This window comes from Episyrphus balteatus, chromosome 3 (assembly GCF_945859705.1).
Source record: "Episyrphus balteatus chromosome 3, idEpiBalt1.1, whole genome shotgun sequence".
Taxonomy (NCBI): domain Eukaryota; kingdom Metazoa; phylum Arthropoda; class Insecta; order Diptera; family Syrphidae; genus Episyrphus; species Episyrphus balteatus.
In genome coordinates, this window is record NC_079136.1 from 35,455,754 (window position 1) to 35,474,459 (window position 18,706).

Consider the following 18,706-nt stretch of genomic DNA (forward strand, 5'->3'; position numbering starts at 1 on the left):
TTTTTTATTCATCCACATAAAACAAAAAAAAAAAAACAGAAAGAAAGCGAGTGTCCTCGAACAATACGAAAGGATTTACTTAATAAAAAAAAAAAAACGCCTCGTTTGCCACTTTCAATTCGAAAAACGAAAAAAAAAAACATAAGAAATAAAATGAAATCATATACAACACTATACAATTGCCATTTAAAAATCCTTTACTAGAAAGACTTAAAAAGATAACTCCCTTTACTTGTGCCAAAAAGGATTATTTCAATTCGTCGCACCCTTTTGATAGTTGTAAGGGAAAAGTAATGATTTAAATGCATAAAAACTATTTTTGTATTCACCAACAAACATTTATGTTATCATTTAAGTTCATAATATCCTTCTATCTGGAGACGGAATGGCGCGACGATGAAGTCCTTTCTACAATATCCTTCCTTAAATCCGATTTCCCAGATTGTGAAGCTCAGCGATTTCCTTTGAGTTTATATGAAATCATATTTAGGTTTTAGTTGTCGCCTTTAATTAATTAGTTTTCATTCAATTAAGTTGTACAAATTTATGTGGCGTGTCTGTGTACTGGATGGGGCAAGGATAACACAATTTGTAAATATATAGTTTCCTCGCTTTATCCTGGTACACAACCCACACACAGCTTTATTATTTTTGCATTTACACTCTACCATCACTCACTCATGTTCATTCATTTTTTTTTTTATTACAAATTTTCATATCCTTGCATACATAGTGTGTCCTTGCTGCAGTTAAAAAATAAAAAAAAGAAATTTATTTCATTTAAATTTAATTACAAATTTTGTTCTTTTTTTTTCTTCCCTTTCTCTTTTTTTTTTTTCTTTTTTTATTTTGTATGTATTTTAACAGAGTGCAATAGTTGGAGAGATGAGTACAGAATTGTAGATAAACATACACAGCAACGATAGACGATTCTAATTTCATCATCAAGGATAATCTTTTGCATTCATCGGAGAAGGACTATCAGAGCGAAAGCAAAGGATTCCCGGATGTTGAAACACAAATTTTAATTTACTTTAAATTAATAGAAAAAGAAAGAAAAAAAAACTTTGATGGAGCGAAAAAAAAACTTAGTCTAAGTCGTGTCCCCCCCAATTGAATTCATTCACTGAACTTTACTCATGCAAGTCTAAAATAATAATTTTATTATGATGGGAAAACGACCAGTTGCAGTTTGGATGTAAACAGAAGCGGATACGGAAGTGGAAGTTAAAGCGGAAGTAGTAACAGAAAAAAATATTGCTGCCGTCCTTTTGAGTGTGTAAAATTTCTGCATCGGTATTGTTTTTTTTTTTTTGGTTAAAGCTTAGTTTTATATATTTGTAAAAAAATTTCAATAATCTACTACAGCTACTACTAATTAGCCCAGAGAGAAAAACATGTGCTAGTGTTTGTTTGTACCTATGTACCGTACCTATTTTATTTTCGCTCAAGTGGATTGTGTAGTTTTTCGAGTGGAAATAATAACAAAATGTAAGAAAAACAAATTTAAATTTGTACTGGATCGAATGGATTCTGAAAAATATACTCGGTTAGAAGGTTTTTGTTTGGTTTTAAACGTCAAATTAAATTTGATGTTAATACATTTCATGTGGCTAATTAAGAAAGCAAAGAAGATAGAATTCGATAAAATAATTAATGTTTAATAAAACCTAATAATGACCTGACCTTAAGTTTAAATTTTATTTACATTCTTAAATGGCATTTTGTCATGATTTCGCCAACCCGTTTATCACTAACTAAGTATTAAAACGCATATACAAAGACTAGTAATGAATGCAGAGCAATCTATTGGAAATTTATGATTTTATTAAGGTTCGAGAAAAAAAATAAAAAATAAAGTCAAAAGAAATAATAAAAAAAATTTTTTTTTGTTCAAAAACTTTTTAAGAAATACCTGTCTGTAAATTTTAAATAAAATTGGATTATGTTTTCATGAAATATATGAACTCCTTAAAAATATGTAAATTTCTGCAAAAAACTGCAACTCCATAATTCCGTTTTCCTATTTTTTTTAGAAAAACTAAAAACGCAGTTTTGTCAGAATCAATAAGACTATTAACTTCGCACACCTAATTTTTTCAAAAAAGTTAGAGCCGTTTTCGAGAAAATTGCAATACCTCGAAAACGTTATATGGGAGATATTCCTTAAAAATTAGATATTAAAACAACAACAAAAAAATGGGCCTAGGAAATTAAGCAAAAATCATCTGTACCAAGTTTCAAGCAAATCCATACATCCGTTTAGGCCCTAGCGATGTACCAGATGGACGCACAGACCGTCGTCGGACGGCATGACGAAAACGACTTTTTTGATCTTCTGCATCATATTAATGTGCCCTTTAGAGCAAGTAAAAACTATTAAACCAAGTTAATTTATCTTACAGAAAATCCTAAAACAATCTCCCCTAACAAGGAAGCAGGATCTCTGATGAAAAAATTCATATGAACTTTAACTTTCCGTGAGCCATAGAAAAATCATCTTTCCGAAACTTTCTTGTTCGTGTTCCGAATAATTGTGATACATTTTTCAACTTGTTGCATTTCTTCAAGTTATCATTTATTCATATTAATTTTTTTTTTTTGTGAAAAGAACAATTTTAACTCACTACAGACTTTTGAATTTATTAAGAGTCAGAATGTCAGAATTATACTGTAGAAACTGTAGTATGAGAAGACATACATAGGTACTACGTCCCGTAGCCAATTTCTAATTGAATTACTGTTTAAAATATTTTTTCACTTGTTCCCTTTACATGGAATGTATGATAAACATTAGCTCGAATTTTTTTTTCAGTCACTAAAAATTCAATTGTTTTTCTAAAATTTTGACCCACCATCGAAAAAAGAGGGCAACAGTAGTTTACTATCCCAATTCAATGCGATTCTTCAATTTTCTTTGCTTTAAGGCTTGGCCACACCGGAGGGTATGCGGTAGCGGTACGGGTAGAGGTAACGGTACTTGTATGAAAAAAATTCCAAACTGACATATCAACGTTCAGATGTGGAATTTTTTTCATACAGATATCGTTACCGCTACCCGTACCTCTACCGCATACCCTCCGGTGTGGCCAAGCCTTTATTTTTTAGTAATTGATTTTTGAATTTTCGATTGAATTTCTCGTACATTACTTAACCGGTTCAAAATTATGAAAATTTTGAATCCCCCATTTTAGATTTTAAAAAATTCGATTTTTTAAAAGATTGATATTTCTTTTCAATTTTGAAAATAAAATATTATTTTCAAAAAAAAAACTTAACCAACAACTTAAATTTTTAATGTTAATCTAAAGTATCGGAAATTTGAACTACAAGAGCAGGTACGCGGGACTCATTCATATATATTTATTATTTTGTATAGGAGATGTACGATTTTTGGAATAACGTACTTTGGTTTATTCTGCTCGCTTTTCCTTCGACATTCGAAACTTCTCAAAATTCCAGAAAAACACATTCGTTGACAGAGAAATGGCCACACGCACTTCCTTGTAAAAATTTGGAACAAAAAGTTTTTAATAATAACACTGTGCAAGTTTTTTGAAAAATTTTTTTGAGACAGGTGCGCGATTAACTGTTTCGTCCTATTTCTTACCCGAGAAATCGATTGGCGTCATTAGTTTTTCGATTTATCGGTACGACTTCGAACAAAATTGTTTTTGAAAGATTTTCAATTATTTTGAGAATTTTCCACTTTTTTTTAGTCATTTTTCATCCAAAAACAATATTTATATTGTTAATAATTCTGCTCAAACGTTATTTGCTACCAGTAGAAAGACATTATAAACAATTTTGAACAATTTATTTGAAAATTTAGTGATTTTGTTTGAAAAAATTAAAAAAAATCGAAATTTTTTACATTGTTAATCGTTTTTTTCGCTGTTTTTGTTCTCTTTTGCACAAATACATTGCATGTTTTCCATTAAAAATTAATTTAACTGTTAATTTAGTGTTGGTTAAACTTCGACAGTCTATCGATAGTATCGATAACAAAAAATATCGAGTATATCGATATTTCACAAAACTATCGATAGTTTCAATACTTCCAAATTATTTTACCACAAGATTACCGATATTATCGAAAGTTTTTTCTCAAAACTATCGACACAATCGATAATGGAAACTATCGATATCTACCAAACACTATGTTAATTCGTTGTTTATATCCAATGTCAAACGAAAACTTAACTTGTAGTTCAAATTGTGTTTAATTAATTTCAAAGCTATCGATAATATCGGTAGCCTTGTGGTAAAATAATTTTTAAGTATTGAAACTATCGATAGTTTTGTGAAGTATCGATATACTCGATATTTTTTGTTATCGATGCTATCGATAGACTGTCGAAGTTTAACCAACACTAAATTAACAGTTAAATTAATTTTTAATGGAAAACATGCAATGTATTTGTGCAAAAGAGAACAAAAATAGCGAAAAAACGATTAACAATGTAAAAAATTTCGATTTTTTTAAATTTAAAAAAAAAATCACTAAATTTTCAAATAAATTGTTCAAAATTGTTTATAATGTCTTTCTACTGGTAGCAAATAACGTTTGAGCAGAATTATTAACAATATAAATATTGTTTTTGGATGAAAAATGACTAAAAAAAGTGGAAAATTCTCAAAATAATTGAAAATCTTTCAAAAAAAATTTTGTTCGAAGTCGTACCGATAAATCGAAAAACTAATGATGCCAATGGATTTCTCGGGTCCGAAATAGGGCGAAACAGTTATTCGCGCGCCTGTCAAGAATTTCGACTTGCACAGTGTAATAAATAACACTGGTCGGCAACGGATATAGAGCAATAACCAAACCCTACTTTTCGAGAGGAATTTTGTGTGCTGAGTCCGAATCTGAAGTCAAAATTTCACTGGCACGTCACGTTTTTGAAATAATTGAATATTAATAGGTCAAAAACGCGTTTTTTTGGGTACATTTGACATCGAATTACATCACCGTTAATTTTTTTTTTTTGTAAAACTACTTATGCAATCTCAAAACGCCATATTAACACGTCCTAAAGGCATTTATATTTTTTCAAAATTATTTTTTTTCTCAAAGATATTGAAAAAAGAAATTTATGATAGATATCTCAAAATCTTGATTATTTTTTTTTTTTTCAAAGTAATGAATGGTTTTTTGAATCAAATTGCGTCTTCTGATTTGGACTTATAAAGAGCAACATATTACGGAAAATATATATTTTTGACTAGACATAAAAAAACTCATTTAAAAATTAGTATTTGAAACTTTATAGCGAAAATAGTGTTGAGTATAGCTGTAAACAGTTTTGAGTTCAGCACACTAAAGTCAAGCAAAATCACCTTATAAAGTTCTTGCTCCCGACTTTTTTTAGTTTTTTTCCGACCAGTGTAATCATTGATTTTGATTATAAGTCCAAAAATTGAATTTGACACGAACCAAGCCAAAAAACTAGTCGCTGAAACAGCTTAATCTATTTTGCGCGAGTTGGGAAATCGACTTACTGCACTTGCCAAAATAGCTTATAAAGCCTACTTGGTGAAGCAGATAGTGAAGTGAATCCATCAGTTTTTTTTTTGGGTCACCAATTGGAGAGTTTTGGTTCTCGACATGAAGTAGTTCACGTGCAAAATGTACGGGAATCCCTTTCACTCGTGAATCTACTCTCCTCATATATTTTTCGAACAAAATTTATTTGAAAATTGAAAACAAACCAAAATTGTATGAATTCACTTTACGACTTGTTTCACAAGTATGTACTAGGCTTAATCTCGACACAGATTTCGTTATTCAAAAAATCGAACAACTTTAATCAATGATGGTTTGTTATGTTCCATTGAGGAAAGAATTAGGTCTTCTAAAAGTAAAACATTATATACAATACATTCTTTCAAAACTGCAAGGGTTAATTTAGTAGTACAATAACCATAAGGCTTAGATTCCAAACAAACATTTTAAATTGAAGCATAACCCCAAAATGCTATTGATCCTTTGTTAAAGCTTAACTCACTAGCCTATTAAAAATATTTAAATGATTTCCAAAGGTGCTCCAAATCACAGTTAAATTAAAAAAAAAAATGAAAAAAAAAAATTATAAAATTGCTTTAAGAAATTATAATAAGTTTCTAATTTTAAAACTCCTAAAAGTCATAATTCTATTAAAAAATAATATTAAATATAATATTATACCTAAATTAAATAAGATAAAAAAAAAACTTTAAAAATTAAGATAAAAATTGCCTTACTGGAAATCAAAACGGACTTATGTATCTCTATTAAAAATAATGTATAAGTAGTTCAAGTTAAATTTAATATTTCTTCTACATAGATTTCACTTGTTCCAAAAAAATAAAAATAATAATATTAATAATTATTATTATTCTATAAAATTTATTTGTCTCGAAATAATCTAAAAATAATAAAATACGAATAAAATAAGAATAAACGAAAGAAAAATACGAAATCAAAAAAAAAAAAAAACAATGTGTAAATAATGTCGAATCAATATAAATAATTTAAAAAGAAGTAAGGTAATTTGTATTCAACACCATATTATATTTAATTCTTAAACCCCACACGATCAAAGGAAACAGAAGCTAAAACTAATCATAATACGTTTGGTTACCTATAGAATAAGATATGAGGAAATAACTAATAAAATTATGCTGTCTTGTTGAGGAAACAAGGGATATTTAAACGTATTACAGTTCGAATGGAGAACATAGTTTCCCTCAACAACTTATTATTAATGTCTTTTGGGAGGTCTTTCCCTAGAGTGCAACTAAGTGTTTTGATGTTCATACATACACAATATAATTCCCAAAAAAGCTTTGTTTTAATAATATTTTGCATGTGAACAACATTTAACAAAAGTAAAATAAGAAATTATGTAAATTTGAAATTTTTATGGCGTTCTTTTTAATAGTATTGTATAAGTAGTTTGTATAAGGATACAATTTACTTTAATAGGTGTTTCCGTATTATTATTAAGTGATAACAATATTTTGTGTCGTAATTTTTAAATGTTAATAAAATAAAAAACGAAAAACATAAATTTTTCAATTTATTACCTATGGTGGGCATTTAAGTTCGTACTATATGTAATAAAAATGATTATAATTATTAAATATATATTGTAGATTAAGATTAAAATCGAAACTTCCCTTTCTTTTTCATATAAGTTTCAACTTATATGTTTTTAAGAATTTCACATTTAAATACATAAATAAGAAAGTTTAAATTAAAATTATATGTAAAAATAAATATAATATAAATTAAAAAAATAAATGTTATTAATTTATTTGTATTTAATTTTTATTTTTGTCGCACACATTTAATCGAAACAAAAAATGTTATAAAATCAAAAAATAAATTTGTAAATACGAAATTTTGGCTAAAATTTATTCGAAAATAAATACTTTTTATACAAAAACAAAATAATTCTCTTTTGCTGACAACTTTTTTATTTTGAGGAATTTTGAAAACCTTTAAGGAACCACAATCTACATTCATGGTTGCAGGTAAATAATTCAAAACAAGGTAAGGGAATGATTCGCTTTCAAAGGATATCTAGCGCTTTTACCATTACCATTACATTACCGAAAGTGTTATAAGCAAATGTACCATATGGTAATTGACATATATTCATTTGAAAAAAAGTATACTTATAAACAGCTCCAACGATTTTGTTATACAAAAATCCAGTGTTAAGAATAAGACAAGATCTATCTTTTGATGAAAAATATTTTTCTGGAAAATCATTATACTAACGGTATGTGGCATTTTTTGTACAAAACCATTTAGCTTTTTAAAACGGTCGAACGATTTTGAAAATTTTGAAATGTAGGTATCTCTTATAAATAAATTAAATTGAATACTTTTTTGGGAGCTCAAATTCATTTAAGATGTTTTTTTTCCATTGAAAAACTAATTTTTTTAAAGTTTAAAACAAATTAATTTTGAGCTCATAAAGAAAGTTTGCGTTTACTTTATTTTATGGGTAAAAGCCATTGCTAAGTGCCAGGGAAGGTCAAATTATCAATTCGAGCAAAAATGTGGAAACGAATTGTTGTACGTAACTGTAAGAAGGAAATGGGAATAGTCAGCAAAACTACTAGAATAATTAAGTTTTACTAATGTGTATCCATTTTCATAAGAAATGTTAAACTTTAAAATAGTTTTTACATATATATGTATATTAGGGTGCTTCGTATATGGTCGAAAAAATCTTTTTTTCAATTTTTATAATGTCAAATTCAAAAATATTCAAAATTAAACTTCATTTTTATTCCGCTGTATTTTTATCAAAATTTCTTTCATAACAGTTAAAGATTTAACATAAAGTATTTAATTCTTATTACAAATTTAAAAAAAAATATATACATATATTTAAGGCAGGAAGAAAAAAATGAAAGGGTGTCCCATTAAAATATTGAAAATTGATTTTTAAGAAGCATTGAATTGATTTGAATAAACCATACAAGTTTACCTCATTAGTAGGTGCATACAATTTTTAAATATTTTTTAAAATTAAAAACTAAAAATTGGAAATAGAACAATTCCTATACAAGTACGCACTTTCATTAAATAAAAAGTGGACTTAGAACAAAATATAATGGGACTTAGAACAATCAAGAATACTCGGGCTCATTTTCAAAAGGCTACTTCCCTGTATTTATTGTTCTATGTGTCATTAAATTATATTATCTGTGGAATGAAATTTTTTGACAAAAACGATTTTCAAATTCGGAAAGAGCACCCTCAAGTTAGTAAAACTGCATCATTATCTCATTTTCGGTAAAAAGTGGAAAGAACAATTTTTCTTTACGCCGACGATATCAAAACAAAAAAAATCCTACACTTGATTGACCACAGATTAAAAAAAAAAAAATTTTTTTAATCCAAAAGTATTTGTTTTTTTTTTAAGTTTTTCTTATAGAATTAAAAATACTCAAAATTTTTTGTATGAAAATGTTCGTTATAATCGGTTAAATCTTTAACGAGAGTATAAAAAAGCCATTTTATGGCAGTTACCACTAACAGTTCAAAAAATATTTTTTTTTTAGTTTTTAAAAGAAGAACCTTGTTTTTTTCTACATATACCTACACGTATTTTATCAATGAAAATTGTAAGAGCTTTTTGAAGTGATAACGTCTTATAAATCGATGAACAATGGCAGCCACCACAAAAAAGTGACGCCATTTTCTAACGTTACACTCTCGCACTTTCGCAGTGCGGCAAAAAATTTCAATTCAAAATTAAAAATAAACTATTAGAGATACAAAAATCTTCTATAGCTTATTTGAAAGATAATAACCTTAAGCTTAAGCCAAATGAAGGATTTTTAAAAATTCCGTCATTTAATAGGGTAAACAGGGGTAAAACGGAAAGATGAAATTTGGGCTAAAATCTAAACGCGAAATCGTAGAGAATTAATTTTTTTTCCTATAGATAGATGAGATTAATTTAAGAATAACTGCATTAAGTGCCGGTTTGTTCATAGTCGATTATCTTTAAATCAAGGATTATTCCATACAAAAATCCTTGATTAAAAGATAATCGAGTGTCAACAAACCGGCCCTAAGAAAAAATTCTAAAAAAAATTGAAACTAAGTTGTACAGGTGTTGGGGCTATGACAAAATGATGATTTTGGGTAAAGGAAATTTTTTTTGACAATTCTAAAGGTGCCAGGTGAAGGACGAGGAAAAAAAAATTAGGCGTAAGATACGGATTTTTTTCCAACACTCTGCGTTTCGAAATATGAGTTTTTGAAAAACACCTTGTTTTTAAGGGGTATTTTTGGGTAGTTTTTGATTTTTAGCTTTTTTTTCAGCGTTAAAAAAATCTCAAACTTATAGGACATGTAGGTTTTGGCCTAATGCATACATGTGCAAGAATTTCAAGAATTTGGAATCGTTTAGTGAGTTTTGACTGAATAACGGAAGAAACAAGTTTCTAAAAAACACGTTTTCTGACCGTTTTTAATCGATTTTCATCGTTTTTTATTTTTATCTTTTTTTCTTTAATAGATACAGGAATAAAGTATATAAAGTAATGATAGACCATGACTACGACTATATGTGTGCGAAGTTTCAATCATTTTCGTTTACACAATTTTGAGATAACGGTTAAATAAAATTTTAGAATTCAACAGGTTATAACTTTTGACAAAGAGCAGATAACCCTCTTGGGATCCAAGGGTCGTCGGGAGTATGTGAGAAGACCAAAAAATGCATTAAACGATCCACGATACACCGTAAAAACGGTGAAGCATGTCAGAGCGAAACTGATGCTTTTCATACAACGGTGTTGGGCCTATTAATCCCATCAGGGCCCATCAAGGGTATTCAGGAGTACGTAAAAATTCTCGAGGAGGTTATGTTACCCTATGCTAAAGAGGAAATGAAAACTTATGGGGGAATGTAAAAGATGAGGTCCATGAGGTGAAACCAAAAAATTAGAAAGATTTGTGGCAGGTAGTGCGAGATTCGTGGATTTCAATACCAGCCGAGAAGTGTCAAATTTAAATGGACTCTATGCCCAAAAGATGCATTCCAGTACCTAAAATAATGGTTACTCCACAAAGTATTAATGGTAATCTTTAATAATTAACACACTTTCATACAACTTTTAATAGTTTTCTTACTTTTTGCCTTATAGATGCAGTAAAATGCTATACACTGCTATTTTTGTGAACAACCACAAATTTTTAAAATGCATGTATCCGTGACAAAAGCAACGGTAAAAAATCAATCTTAATTTTTTCTGGTAATATTAATAAAATACTTTAATTTGCTATTTGAAGTTTTGTGAAAAATATTATAACGTTGAAAATATAAGCCTATTTGTTTTATTTGGGGAGCACTGCTATTATTATGAACACAACTGTATACTTTTTGCGCATTGTAAAAATTTAAAAATGGTTTTATTCTTAAGAAGAAATACTTGGCTTTTAAATTGCAAAATTTTTTTGTAAGCTTTTAAAATAATGATTGTTTGAAAAAAGTAAACGCTTCAATTGACTCATTTTAAACAAAAGCATACAACCTGTTTTCTGACGACGTTATCACGTAAAATCATCGTCCGTAAACCGGCTTTACAGACAACCTCTTTTTCAAACCCATCAAATTGTTCAATTTTTGTAATATGGACTTTCCGTTATTTTTAGTCCTAAAAATAAAGTTTCCATTTCATTTCATTTTCATTTTATTCAGTTTATTTAACATCTGTAAAAAGAAGATTGCTCGTATATTAAGTACAGTAGAAAAACATTAGAAATTAAAATTTCTTGCAAAATCACTTTCATTTCGATTTCAACACTTAATTTTTTCATAAAGACATCTTCTAAACGATGTTGATGAAGAGTAAATACTTCATCATGATGTGATTTTTTGGCAAAAATGTATGTCACAGAACAAATAAGCTGAAAAAAAATCACTCATACACCGTAGTGTACATTCACAAGAAAAATCATTCTTTTGTATATTGTTCGATCGAAGACTTTTTTTTTTGGATTATTTTTAGTGATCAAAAATTACTTTAAGTACTGGTAATTTTTCTGTTGAATATTTATTCAAAAGGATAGGCATATTAATCATGTAAATGTCTTAATTAAAATATCCACTTGGAATTATTGCGTTTCTCTCTAATATCATAAATTAGTAAATTGTTGATATACCTACTATATTTTATTTATATAATTTATTCATAAAATTTAAGCTAAAGCATACATTTTCTCTTTTATTTAAATTCATAATATTCCTCAAAGAGTCTTACCACCATCATACATCATAAGTCAACATAATAAAATTACCTATGTTTTCATTCTCTCTCTCTCTCTGTTAATACAATTAGTGGCTGTTATTTGCAAAGATAATTTCCTAATGGTTCCACATGACTTGGTTTTTACTTCTGTATATTATATGAGTTTCAAGGAGGTCGCCCTCTATATAACTGTCACCCCATTATGGTATGTTACAACATTAATATGACAAAAGTATTCCCATTCACAATATCCGTGGCTAAGATTTATTCATATTCAAGTGGGTGCGTCTCGCAATAACCACTCATAATGGGGCCATTTTACGACCCTTATATGAGTTATATTAGTTCATAAAAATCCTGCCGCGGCTCTCTTGCTCTGAATACATCACAATGAATGAGAGTGTCATAATATTTGGTTAGGATGTTTATATGCTTGACTTGAAAGTTATTTGTTTTAACTGAGGCAATTTATATTGAATTTTGAAGACTGGCTTGTTTTTGTTTTTGTTGGTGTGTTGAGAGAGAAAAACAAAAATATTAACACTTTATGATTGTTTTGGGGATTCGATGAGACAAAAGAAAAACAATTTTAAAGTAAACATTCATAATTTTAATGGAAAAATCACATAAAATTTAAAAATGATGATAAATACTTAAATATTGCTTTAAAAATGTTTGTGTTATCAGATTTTGTATAGGTTAGACAATGCAAAAATATTTGACCTTTAACAAGGATGGAAACAGGATTCAAAATCTACGGACAATATAGTCATGAGTTTTAAGAGGAGCTCTTATACTAACCATATTTGAGTAAAATGAAATAATTTTGCCATTGAACGTGTTTGAATAAAAGCATACGCCTTAGAAATAAAGTAGTATGCTATGTGGTATAATTAATTCATAAAATTTCAATGTTCCTACCGAAGGAAAAGAGATTATAGTTAATCATAAACGTTTTATGTAAAGAAATTTGAATTCAATGAAAACGCTCTTATCAAAAATTGAAATTGAATTTCTCACAGAAATTGAAAAGAAAATTTTCAAAGTTTTTATAACAACTTTTTAAGAAATTAAAAAATCACGATTCAAAATGTAGTTGGTATGTTATTATGTAGTAATTATTCTTCAACACTCTTAAAACCAAGATTGAAAAAAAAAATCAAATGTTTCGTTTTCAAAAAATTGATATTTAAAAAAAAAATATTTTCCTTTTTTTAATTTAAATTTTCAATATTATGTACATAATATGTAATTTTAAACAAAGTTAGAAAGGGTAAGAATTATCCTACACTGAGTTACACTACATAAAATAAACGGAAACCACTTTGATTTAACTATTTTTCGGAATGATTTTGCGTTGAAGACCATAATTTTAAAGTCCTGTACATTTTTTTTTTCAATATTAAATCAACGTTGACTATTCTACATTTTACACTGCGTTTGGAGTTGAATATTTTAATAAAAATCGCAGGAACCAATTTGGAAAAATTACAAATACTTTTGCAAAATTCTTGCATGAAATGTATTTTAATACATAAAAATAATTCAGAAACGTTTTTTTTTACAGTAGCGTTTTGGGCGCATTTTAAACCTTATAACAAATAAAAATATGAGAAGCTAAGCAATTCAGGTAGGAATACTTGAATTCACCCGTTTGTACTTACTATTTTTGTCTTTTTTTTATTATTAATCAAATAAAATAATTGAAAAAAATGTAATTGTTGATGTGATTCGAGTACAGTTAAATTATTTGAAACTCCTCAAACAGGACAGGATTAATTTAGTAGTGAAAAATGGCTCAACAAGGCCAAAAACAATAGATTTTGAAACTTGAAAGTCCACATTTTTTCTCCAATTTCAGCCGTATTCAATTTTTGTGACCATTATGCTGAAAAATAAGGTTTCTTCTTTTTTTCGTTACATTTTCAATATCTATAAATGGTCAAAGGTTAAAAATAGACTATTTAGTAAAAACATCAAAAATATCTTTTTTTTCTCATTTTTTGAATAGTTTTTCTTAAGTTTTTTTTACAATTTTGATTTTAATTTTTTCTTAAGAAAACATATCGATAGGAAATTTAACTATCTACAAAAAATTACTTAATAAAAATTTTCAAAATTTTGTCTTGCTTTTCAAGTTATAGACAAAAACTCAAGAATTAACAAAATAAGTCGAAAATATTGATTGTTACAAAATCTATTATACATATATATTAAAGTTTGGTTTTGGGTACGTTCGCTAACCGGCCACACAGACTGACTCAATTTCTTAATTTTTTTTTGAAATCAAAGAGGCATAAGAGGAGAAGGTTAAAGGCAAAAAAATTCAAGATTTTATAGGGTAAATAGGGGTAACACGACATTGAAAAAAGAGGCTATTTTCTAAACGGTAAGTCGTAAAGAGTTGATTTTTTTGAAATGATAGACAAATTTATTCAATAGTATTGAAAAAATTCAAAAAAATTTCAAAACCAAGTTGTGAGGGTTTTTTTGCAGTCATAGACCTTCGACAAAAGACTTATTAGAGGTACGCAAAATTTTGCACAGCAATTTGAGTTACACCATGAGAAAGATATTTAAAAAAAAATTAGGGGTCTAAAACGGATTTTTTTCATAGGCCCTGTATTTTGAAATAAAAATTTTTGAAAAACAACATTACATTACATTTTTTTTTTAAATTTAAATAATCAAAGCTTTGGTATGTACAACACATAATTTTTTATTATAAATATTCAAACATCGTTGGGAACTGATCTCGTTGCAATGACCTTTTTGTAATACAGCGCCGATTTCTTGGGTATACGCCCTTTCTTATTGCTTTTCATATTCACATAATACAAACCAAATTTTTCTCTTAAAGAATTTATGAAAAGGAAAACAAAACAAAAAAATAAATTAAATAAATTTTCATAGTTTTGCTATTACTCTGATGCAACTCACGTATATCCTTTAAGCCATTCAAAATTATCAATCAAGCTCCAAGCCGAATAGGACGTAACATTGCAGCCATCATTGATGGCGTTCAAAACTGCTTGAATGTGACTCTAAAATGTAAAAATTAATTATTATATTTTATTTACTGCCAGTTAATATTTTTGTAAATTACTTTATAATATCTAATACGGTTATCATCATTAAGTTCACCAGAATCTACCCAACCATTCTCTGTGATCTTGACCTCAACATTGTCATATTCATCTCGAATATATCTATTTTTTTAGAGAAAAAAAAAAAAGAGTCAAAAACTAAATATCTTGAATTTTGGTAAAAAAAATTTACTTTAAAAGACCTTCCAATCCTTGAGGAACACAATAAAGCCAATCTGCCTTTGCTCTTGGCCAATTCGGATCAAAATCCATCTGAACATTAATATCTCTTTCCATTGAAGGGTTTTTACCCATTGGTTCGGTAGCAGGCTTCACATATCTCGATGTGTAATAGTTTATACCTAAAAAGTCACCAGAGCCTTGAATAATTTTTGTCCAATATTCACCAAGACTTGGAAGGCGTGATTTTTTTCTTCCTTCCTCTATGCTACTCTTTTCAATTTCTTTCAAAACAATCGGAGGAAAATCACCAGATTTGCTAAATATTGGATATGCTAGCAATCCTAACTAAAAAATTTGAATTATTATAATACGTATTGGAAATTTTCAAAAAAATATAAAATTACATTATAATGCATTGCACGAGCAACATCATCTGTGTTATTTGTTTTAGAAAAGACAAACCAAATATCCAAAGTGATGCCTATTTTTCCTTTTTGTTTTTTCGCAAACTTCTTTTGATACAAACGATAAGTTGCACCATGTGCCTTAAGCACATTTGTAAAACATATATAATCACCAACTCCAGGAGCTTCAATTAAAGTTGGTGCATAACCTGATTTGCAAATATTATTTGGTTCATTAAATGTTATCCATGTTTTAACCTTTAACCAAAATTACAAAAAAAAATATTTATCAATCACACAAATACTTCAAAAAAAAAAAACCAAACAATGTTAATCTTACCCTATCACCAAATAATTTAAATAGTTCCTCTGCATAATCTGAGAATTGGTCAATTATCATGGAGTTGAAGAAGCCACCGAACTTTTGTATTCCAACAGGCAAATCCCAATGGTACATGGTAACCATTGGCTCGATTTTATTTGCTAGGAGTTTATTGATCACCATGTTGTAGTAATCGATTCCTTTTTGATTTTTCAAATGTATATCGCCAGTTGGAAAGATTCGCGTCCAAGCGATCGAAAAACGATAATGTTTTACCTTGAAGAAAAGAAACGAAAAAATTATACAACTTGTAAAAAAATCATGGTTATTTGAGCTTTTAAGTTAAGTGATAATTATAAGCAAAAATCCTAATAAGTGATTAAAGAAATGCATTTTTATTAAATTTTCCACAAAAAAAATCTGTTTCGACATTTTAAATAATATCGAAAATCTTTGACAATCTTTGCTAAGGTTGATTTGTTTCATTTTACCATAAAAACCACAACATAGAAATATTTTTTAAAGTGCAAAAATCATTGATTTTTCTTTAGTTTGCCTTATAAACACCAATAATTGTCCTTTTAAATTTTTTTCTCAATTATCCATGTTAATTCCATCAAATTACATCACTTTTTTTTTCGCTACCCCACACTTTGTTCAAAAGTTATGACAAAAACCTTTTTTTTGCAATCTTTTTCTATTTTTACACTGAAAAAAAAACAAAACAAATCTTGATTTTTAAGAGGTTGGTAACAAATCGGTGTGAACAAACCGGCATTAAGTAAAATAAATAACATTCATTTGAGGCGCAATGCCGACACCAGTGGATTTACTTTTTCTAAATTATAAATTAAAAAGGTCACTGTGGTGTATGCGTACTATTTTTTTAGGTGAATAAAAACTAGTGCTTCTATATTTTTTAAACTAAGGAAGGATAGTGAAAAGAAAAAAATGGGCTATCCTGCGCTAACGTTGGGCAAACGAACCACAGTGCAAAACAAAAAATTTTTACAATGAATAAAAAAAAATTATTTTGTATGGTTTTTGAGGTGAAAAAAAAAATAAATCTGCTATAATTTTAGAACTAAGTGTGGGCTAGCGAAAAAAATCTTGGGCTAACCTTGGGCAATCGAACCAGGCAGGTTTTAAAAAATTAGCATTTGGGGGTGCTGACTTCACATAGCTACGAAACATTTATTTTCCTTTTGATATTTGATATTGTTGTGCAGAGCTTTTAAGACTAATGTTTGCATATTGCATTAAAATTTTTTTTTCGAAAAATTGTTAGAATTTTTGTTTTTGCTTGAATTTTAATACTAAATTTACATACATTGTACTCACCCCTAGCTGCTTCAACGCTTGCAAATCTAATTCGAATAGTCTATACGATTCTGCTGCCGAGTCACCATTTGAACCATCTTTGATTTTTTCCGGATAATTGTGTGTAAATTCATCCCAAGTTGATATTCCTTTACCATCTGCATTCCAACCACCTTCTATTTGATAAGCTGATGTTGCTACGCCAAAACTAAATTTTTTCGGAAATTTCAAATTTCCTTTTGCTACAATTGTACAATTGGTAGTAAAGTTAGCTTCAACAAAACTTTCAGATCCAAACAGTCCAATAACAACGAAAAGAATTAATAACCACATGTTTTGATATAATAAACATTTAAGACCAAATTTGATGGTATTTATAACAAATTCGGTATTTTTATGGACAAACTGATAATATTTTTGTTCTTCTATAGATAAACAGATAGATTAGTTGATAGATAGATAAATTCTTAATAATACAAACTAGAGATGAGCAAAAAATCACGACCTGTGATTTTTAACCTATGAATAACAAATCATTATCACTACCTGGGAACAGTTCACAGATAACCTGTGATTACCTTAAACGTGATTTCTGTATTAATTTTTCACTTCACAGTTCGCAGAAATAAAGCATGACATTTTGACGAGTTCGTCCAAGGATACTTGTAATTTATTTTTTCTCATAGATCAATCATACAAAAGTTCCCTATGTTTGAAGTTTACAATAGAATTGAGAATTTTTTTTGTTTTGAAAAATCACAGGTTAAAAATAATTTCCAATGAATTTTTACGTGATTTCTTCATTCCTCAAAACAATTTTTGCAACAGTTCTTGTGTAAGCGTGAATTGTTTTTAAAATTAATTGATTGGTTGGTTGGTAAAATTAATGTTTTGGTTGCCCATTCACGTAGCATATAGCTATGGTTCCGGAAGAATCACGAGCCGGTTGTAAAGGTTGTATGGGTAAAATTAATTACCCCGTCAAATCAAAAGTATTTTTTTCTTTAGATTGTTATAAAAAAATTATGAAATGACGGTTAAAAATCACAGGTTAAAATGACCGTGAATTAAAAATCATAGTCACATGTATACCTGTGATTGAAAAATCAAGACTAAGCTCATCTCTAATACAAAACCTTCCTAAGCAATTTTTCTTCACTTAAGAACAATGATATGGCTATTCTACCTGATATGATATTTAATTTAGTGTAAGCAAAAACTACAAAAATCTAAAAAAGTTAAATGATAATGTGAACCCCAGTAAAAGAAAGATAAATTATAGGAAAAAAAATGTGTGCAAATGTTATATCAAAAATTCTACAGATCAATATACTAGATACTGTTGGATGAATAAAAGGTACAATAAATTTTTTATTTCAGATATGATCAGGTAAAGATATTGTGTGAAGTAAATTTGAAATTAGCCATATCTTAACGCTCAGCCGTTATCATTAAGATGTTTTATAAGACGATTGCAAAATTAGGAAAATTCATGACTGATGATCATGATGATAATAAAATCTTTGATTCAATAACAAATTTTTAAAACGTACGAAGGGTAAACGGGTTAAGAGCATTAAGGTGTGAAATTTCGAGGTTGAGAAGATAAGAGTTCATACTGAGTAGAT

At 28.2% G+C, this 18,706-nt stretch overlaps 2 protein-coding genes across 8 annotated transcripts in view; one reads left to right on the forward strand and one right to left on the reverse strand.

Annotated features, from left to right (window-relative positions):
- Positions 1-1,786, forward strand: part of LOC129916605 (band 4.1-like protein 4) — a 282,511-nt gene extending 280,725 nt beyond the window's left edge. For 4 of the 7 annotated variants that reach the window (XM_055996638.1, XM_055996637.1, XM_055996642.1 and 1 more), the window contains one exon: positions 868-1,785. In XM_055996638.1, coding sequence (XP_055852613.1) covers positions 868-877 — 10 coding nt within the window. In that variant the 3' untranslated portion in view covers positions 878-1,785. Of the gene's footprint in view, positions 1-867 lie in introns of all 7 variants that reach the window. The other 3 variants (XM_055996640.1, XM_055996641.1, XM_055996644.1) reach the window with 2 other exon arrangements.
- Positions 1,787-14,441: 12,655 nt separating this feature from the next.
- LOC129914928 (myrosinase 1-like) lies at positions 14,442-17,411 on the reverse strand. The gene is made up of 7 exons (XM_055994380.1): positions 17,100-17,411; positions 15,777-16,034; positions 15,437-15,694; positions 15,043-15,377; positions 14,870-14,972; positions 14,704-14,807; positions 14,442-14,616 (listed from the first exon to the last, which is right to left on the reverse strand). The coding sequence occupies exons 1-7, from the start codon at positions 17,409-17,411 to the stop codon at positions 14,496-14,498; spliced, it is 1,491 nt and encodes a 496-aa protein (XP_055850355.1). The 3' UTR covers positions 14,442-14,495.
- Between the last annotated feature and the right edge of the window lie 1,295 nt (positions 17,412-18,706).

Bases quoted from the DNA above. Each gene is read 5' to 3' on its own strand.
- LOC129914928 (XM_055994380.1), bottom strand. From the start codon at position 17,411: ATGTGGTTATTAATTCTTTTCGTTGTTATTGGACTGTTTGGATCTGAA. The intron at 15,695-15,776 runs GTAAGATTAACA...TTTTGGTTAAAG, and splicing joins TTAAATTATTTGGTGATAGG to GTTAAAACATGGATAACATT. The intron at 14,808-14,869 runs GTAATTTACAAA...TTTACATTTTAG, and splicing joins ACCGTATTAGATATTATAAA to AGTCACATTCAAGCAGTTTT.